The sequence below is a fragment of the Sorex araneus genome, chromosome 11 (assembly GCF_027595985.1).
Source record: "Sorex araneus isolate mSorAra2 chromosome 11, mSorAra2.pri, whole genome shotgun sequence".
Classification (NCBI taxonomy): domain Eukaryota; kingdom Metazoa; phylum Chordata; class Mammalia; order Eulipotyphla; family Soricidae; genus Sorex; species Sorex araneus.
In genome coordinates, this window is record NC_073312.1 from 46,399,575 (window position 1) to 46,406,476 (window position 6,902).

The following is a 6,902-nucleotide window of genomic DNA, read 5'->3' on the forward strand; positions in this document are numbered from 1 at the left end:
TACGGTGGGTAGGGCGCCTGCCATGCGTGTGGCCAACCTGGGCTCGACCTTCAGCATCCCATAAGGTCCCCTGAGCACCACCAGGAGTAATTCCTGAGTGCAGAGCCAGGACATAACACCTGAGCATCGCCGCATGTGGCCCCCGAACAAAACAAAACAAACAGATTGGCTAAAATAGCCCAGAGGGACCCCAGGCCACCCTGAGCACCACTGGGAGGCCCCTCAAAATAAAAAATTAAATAACAGAGAGTGATTTGGATTCCAAGACCAGAAAGACCAGAGGCAGGAGTGAGGTGACAGTCCCCAAGGGAGCAGAGGGGAAAGGGCGAGCCACTGGGCTTTCTAACAGGGAGGTCTTGGAGATCTCATGCAGGAGGTTGGGGGTGGAGGGGCACGTCCAAACCGTGCTGAGAGGGCCTGGGGATCATCGTGGCAATATTCAGCCAACCAGGCCAGACTGCGTCATCCTGGGCCCAGTGACCTGGCCTGACTGTTGGGCCCACTAGGGCCACAGCCCGCGGTGCTTGGTGGCAGATGGGAACACAGTGCCAAGGATCAACCTCCAGTCCCTGCACACCCCCCCCCCCAACCCCAAGCTATCCCGGGCCCCCTTCCCCTTAGGAGGCCTGACTTTCCCCTCTGCAGTGGGGAGCACAGGCGGGTGGAGAAGCCCCGCCCTGGGAGTAGAGCTGGCGCCTCTTTATTGGCAGGGGGACAGCACCCCGCCCCCGCCCCGCCCCTCAGAACTCGCAGATCACCAGGCGCTTCTCCCCGCAGGACTTGTCGTTCCATTTGCCGTTGCCGAAGATCTCCACGCAGTTCTCGGCCTGGCCGTTGTTGTTGGGCTCCCCCGGGGCCCAGTTGGCATAGGCCAGGGGCTCGCCCGTCGGGTAGGTGAACTTGCCCTCCGTCTTGATGTCGGTCATGCTCAGGAAGGCGGCCTTGTTCTCGGCCGTGACGATCTGCTGCAAGGCCTCGTTCTCGGCCGCGGAGCGCGGGGAGGCCAGCTGGCCCCCGGCCCGCGCGCACTCCTGCTGGGCCTCCTGGAACACCTTCTCGAAGCCTCCGCTCTTGAAGATCTTCTTGCCCACGCGGTGGCCACCGGGGAAGAGCCCCGCTACAGGAAGAGGAGGGTCGTGTCAGCTCAGGGGGTGCTGGGGTGGAGGGGGCCGGGAGGGTGGGTGCGGAGACTCCCACATTGCCTGTCCCTCTGGGCAGCACCAGCCAGAGCACCAGTCAAGGCGAAAGCAAGACCCTTCGCTCCAGAGCAGTGCCGGCCTGGCATGTGCCCTGTGGTCCTCAAGTCACAACACTGGAACACAGAGCGGTCAAGCAAGGGAGCCAAAGTTCCACGACCACCAGATGTCCCAGATTGCGCCACCTCATCACCAAGTCCTGTCTCTTACCATGCTGGAGATTGGTTTATAACCTCTTTTAAGGCCTTAAATAATGGTTACATCAACCAAAAGAAAAAAAATAGTCACAGGACCAGAGAGATTGTACAGAGGTAAAGGCACTTGTTTTGCATATGGCCGACCCCATTTCCATCTCCAACACTATATGGTATCCCCTGACCGCCACCAGTGGTCACTCTTGAGCACAGGGCCAGGATCACCCCTGGAGAACCTGGTGTGTGGCCCAAACACCACCACCTCCCTGGAAAGTTGCTATAAAACCTGCAATTATTTTGCAATGAAATACAGTCACCAAAAGGCCTTATTATAGGGTTTGACCTCTCAAAAGCTGAGAGGGGCACTTTTCTTTTTAAGTTGAATCTTCTTGAATTTGATGATTCTTGGGAGTTTGGGGGGGGGGGGTCACATCTGGCAGTGCAGACAGGCTTTCCCAGCTCGGTGCTTGGGGATCACTCCCAGTGGTGCTTGGGGGACCAGGTGATGCCAGAGATCAAGCCCAGCCCTCCAGCATGCCAGGCTCATGATCCCTCCCTTCTAGTGCTCTCCTTGCCCCAGACACTCATTCCATCTCACCCCCAGTCCCAGCTTGTCAATCCCTGCCTGGAACTGGGGCCACTATGGTCGGGACCTGAGGTCTCTGAGAGGATGAAAACTAGAGCAGGGCGCTCACGCTCAGCAGTTAGAACTTTGAAGAGGGTCCGGGCTGTGTGACGGGCTGAGGGCAGGAGAGGGTACGAGATCCAGAGCAGAGAGCAGCCCTTCTCTACCCTGCAGGCTGGCCTCTGTGGCCGGCAGTTGGGTGACAGTCCACAAATCCACCTTCCTGAGTGCTGGCTAAGAAGAAGACGAAGATCGCCCCCCGCTGAGAAGTGGGTGCAAGTTGAGCAGGCAGAGAGCAGGGCTGGACGGTGCCCTAAAATACAACCCAGCCGCCAGCTCTCCCTGGCAATGACTGCAAAAAGCAGCAAGGGGAAGTGACTTCCCTTCCCCAGGGTGACCAATGCCTCATTTCCAGAGCGGGGTGCACTTTGCACCCATGTGTGACTTTGGGGCTCATACAGGAAAACTTGGGCTCCAGTGAGCTGGGCTGCACCGTGTCTCAGCCTTCTCTCTGGGGTGCTCCCACGAGAGACTGGGGGACACATCCTCCACAGAGGGCACCCACAGCAAGCCCAGAGAAAAGGAGTGGAAGAGTTTGTTGGTTGAAGTCCCAGGCATCTGGCTGGGCATGAACTTGCAAACCTGTTGTGTTCATGCGTTCGTCGGAAGGTGCAGGGTGAGACTTAAGGTGTGGGCATGTGCTCCTGTGTGGAGGTACAGTGAGAAGGTAACGGCATGAAAGTAGACCCAATGTGGCAGGTGTGCAGTCTCCTGTGCCTCATCAGCTTATGCATGCGTGAGTGAATGGAGCTGCAAATATGTTTTGAAGAAGTACCAAGCCCTAGGTACATCGGTACTTAGTTAGCTTCAACCAGCCCCTTTATGCTCCGTTCCTTCAGAAAATTCCCCTCCTTCTCTTCTTCTTCCTTTCCCTCCATCTCCTTCCTTTTCTCCTTCTATGAATGAAATTTGCTGCATGGCATGCACTTAAGCCCATGTGACATCAGGGAGAGCAGAGCAGGAGGAGTGGCAGTGAAGCAGTGATTTATATGCGACTTCAACACCCAGAGATGGGCTGGAGTGATAGAATAGCGGGTTAGGCTTTTGCCTTGCACATGACTGAACCAGGTTCAATCCAATCCTGGGTAATCCCTATGATCCCTCAAGCCTGCCGGGAGTGACCTCTGAGTGCAGAGTCAGGAATCAGCCCTGGGTGCAGCTGGGATAATAACAAACGCCCAGAGATACAAGAGAGGCATGTCGGCCACGTGCCATGGTCAGGCCCCAGGATAGCCTCGCTCTCGGGACACTGTCTGGAGTTTCTACAGTTCTGGGCTGGGCCTCCCCATCTCTGGGCACTCACATACCAGGCAGGCCCTGCAGAGGTCAGAAGTGTGACCTGGGCCAGGCGTCCACCTGCCCTTCACAGAGATCAGCACACAGCAGGCAGAGGGGGACGATCTACTCAACTGAACCAGGTTCAGGGCTTGACCGTCTCCTTCATGCTTGTTCCTTGAGCGCCATGGACAAGCACCGTGAACAAGCACCGTGAACTGCATCTCCCCTGTCTGCTCCTGGAGCCTGGAATTTCCATGCTCTGCCCTACTCCCTACCTGGTCCAGACCTGGCCCTACCCATGGCCCCGGCCCATGCTGATCCCTGGCCAAGGCCCAGGCTCAAGGCAGAGCCTCACCTTGGGCAGACAAGCTCAGCTCCCGGCCCACATGCTCACCTTTCTCCTTCTGCACCGTGGCTTCCTGCATGCTCTGGACCTGCTTCTGTAAGGCCACCAGCTGCTGCCTCAGAGTGACGTCTGCAGGGCAGAGAAAGACGCGTCCACAGAGCCTGGGCTCAGTTCAGAGGCCAGTGGGCCTCGGAAAGGAAGCCCGGGGGCAGGTACGTGTTGTAGCTGGGGTAAAGAGCTGGGACTGCCCCCGCCCCCACCCCAAGAAGCCCACATCTGCTGAGAGGTTGCCCCTGACGTAGGATGTGGTGCTTATGGTGACACTGTGTGTGCCCCAGCTGCCCCGGGAGCTCTCGCCAGGAACCAGAGGGCACCTGCTTGCTCGGAATGGAATCCGTAACTGCGCTCTCTAGAAGCCACCACCCCCGCGCTCTTTGCAGCTAAAATCTGTCCTGTGAGCTGGGCAGGGAGTTGTATTTCTCCTGAACAAACAGCTCAGGATTCCCACCGGCCAGCAGCATCGGCTACAACCAGAGCCACCTCCTCCTTTCAGCCTGCCTGGCTTTGCAGTCGCCCAGCCCCCAGCCCCTGCCTGGGGGGATGGATATCCAAGCAGGGCCCACCTGAGCTAAAGGGGGCCTTACCCCTCCCCGCCCTCCACCCCCACCCCCCACCCCATCCAGTGGGGCTCCAAGAAATCGTCACCGCTACCTTACCTCCAGAATCCCCTCTGTCCCCCTTCGGTCCTGGGGGCCCAGTGAGACCTCTGGGTCCCACAGGTCCTATGGGTCCTGGGAGTCCTGCGTGCCCTTGGGTCAGAGAAGAGCTGTGTGAGGTCCAGACACATTTTCTAGCATGTTCGCCCTCCTCATCCATGGCTCCCCTCTCCCTAGAGCCTCTTCCCAGAAGCTACCCAGGCACCCTCTCCCTGTGCTGCCCTGTCCCCAACAGATGACCATCCGTCCGCTCACCCTGCTGGGCTAGAGGCACTCCCCACTGCCCCACAAGGCCAGCTCTGACCCACTGGGTGCAGGGGAGGGCCCCCAGCTTATGCCCTCACTCACCTGGTGGCCCAGAGCTTCCCGGAGCTCCGTGCTCCCCAGGGAGCCCTCGCTCCCCTTTTAGACCCGGGGGGCCTCTTGTCCCTGGAGAGCCCTGTGCACCTGCTGCGCCCGTGTCTCCTGGGGAGGAATGAATCAGGACAAATGCTACTGGGAGCAGGTAGCCTCAGAGGCAGGGGAGGGGGCGGACGGAGGGTGACACAGGGAGGTGGCACTCCGCCTGGGGTTTTTCAGTGGCAGGTGACGGGAAGGAGGCTGAGGTGGGGGTGTGGGAGGCTGGGCATGGCGTCTCCTTGCACGGTGGGCCTTGGATGGGGTCAGGACGGGGATGCCATGACCCCCTCCCCCAAACCATCAGCCCCGCGCCAATCACTGACCTTTCGCTCCAGGCTCTCCCTTTGCACCTGCTTTGCCTTCGGGTCCCGCATTGCCCTGCCTCCCCGAGGGTCCCTCTCTCCCAGCTGGACCAGGCACACCTGGAGGGCCGGGAAGTCCTGGGGGAGGGGCCCCCTCATCAGTGATGCTGAGTCTTCCAGACGCGTGTTTACAGGAGACCAATAGCAGACACCAGAGAGGCCGCATCCCCCTGAAGCCCACACCCACCACACATTCTGCTTTCTCCTGAAATAGACCCCCTGGTCACCTTCCAGTGACCTGCCGCCTCTTCCCTGGGGCGAGACACGGGACTCACTGCTCACAGGCCTCTGCCTCCCACGCCCAGCTGCTCACCGCGCGCTCCACAGTCTCCCTTGGGTCCCGGGTCTCCGACCGAGCCGTTGTCCCCTTTGGCCCCAACTGGGCCAGGTGGTCCCGGCATCCCGGCTCGCCCCTCAGCTCCTGGCAAACCTGTGGCAGCAGGAAAATGGGCAAGAAAGTGGCCAGAAGCCCAGGAGGAGCCGCCACCCCAAGGCCAGGGCTCTGGTTCGTGCCTTTGGAGCTCTGCAACATGGAGCCATCCCATCATCTCCACGCCAGGCAACTCAGGGTGACCCAGGAAACAGGCGTCCACACCCCCATTGCACAGGCTGGGAAGCAGCCTGCAGGAGGGCAGCGAGGGTTCTAGCCAAGACCCCTCTGACTTTCCGAGCAGTGCACTTCCCCTTGGCCTGGGGTCAATGGGTTCACGGTCAGCAATCCGTTAGCATTTGCTCCTCAGACTTGGATGGTGGACTGGAGTCCGTGCTCTTCCCTGCCCAGAACCAAAGTCCTGTCAGAAATGACAGGTGGCACTGAGTGGCAGGGAAACGCACCCCCAGAGCACAGTCAGCTGTGGTCTCCCATCTGCCTGGAAGGCTGTTATCACAGGCAAGAGCTAAGGCAGGTCAGAGAGAATGTGGGGGGCAGGCTGGGGGCTGATGGCGGGAGTGGGAACTTGTGCAGGCGCGATGGGAACCAGTCCAGCCGCTCTTTGAAAAATTAAAAATAGAACCACTGTGTGCTCCAGCAATTCCTCTCGGGGATGTTTCTCTGAAGAAAACAAAAACACTGACAGATACTCGCGGCTCGCTGCAGCACTGTTCATGGGAACCAGCACGTGGGACGCAGCCTGAAGCCTGATGTCCATGGGCAGATGGACACGCAGAGGAAAGATGGGGCATATGCATGATGGAAAATTGCTCAGTCATAAAGGAGAAGAAATCTTGCCATTAACAATAACGTGAGGGCTGGAGCAATAGCACAGCGGGTAGGGCGTTTGCCCTGCATGCAGCTGACCTGAGTTCAATTCCCAGCATCCCATATGGTCCCCTGAGCACCACCAGGGGCAATTACTGAGTGCAGAGCCAGGAGTGACCCCTGTGCATTGCTGGGTGTGACCCAAAAAGAAAGAAAGAAAGAAACAAACAAACCAATAACATGAATGGACCTTGAGGGATGAAATAAATCAGAAAAGAGACAACCCAGCTCCAGGATGTAACTCAGGAGGTAGAGCCTTACAGGTGTGGGGCCTTGTTTGTATTCCTCATGCCATGTGGTTGTACTTTTACGTGGAATCTAAATAAGCAAACAAACAAAAACTTGATCTCATAGATACAGAAAACAGGTTAATGGTCTCCTGAAGCAGCATTCAGTGGGCAATCTGAGTGGAAACGACCAAAAGGTACAGATCTCCAGGTATCTGGGCCAGAGAGGTAGTACAGGAGT

The 6,902-nt window shown here is 58.3% G+C and overlaps 1 protein-coding gene across 2 annotated transcripts; it reads right to left on the bottom strand.

The window, feature by feature from the left end:
* Positions 1 to 740: 740 nt before the first annotated feature.
* Positions 741 to 6,059, bottom strand: SFTPD (surfactant protein D). Of its 2 annotated transcripts, XM_055119275.1 has the most exons (7): positions 5,690 to 6,059; positions 5,490 to 5,606; positions 5,138 to 5,254; positions 4,764 to 4,880; positions 4,416 to 4,508; positions 3,748 to 3,828; positions 741 to 1,117 (listed from the first exon to the last, which is right to left on the bottom strand). In XM_055119275.1, exons 1-7 carry the CDS (start codon positions 5,706 to 5,708, stop codon positions 741 to 743), a joined length of 921 nt encoding a protein of 306 aa, XP_054975250.1. In that variant the 5' UTR covers positions 5,709 to 6,059. The 2 variants fall into 2 exon arrangements, with proteins under 2 accessions (XP_054975250.1, XP_054975249.1); XM_055119274.1 differs by having other exon boundaries at positions 5,490 to 6,059.
* Positions 6,060 to 6,902: the final 843 nt, after the last annotated feature.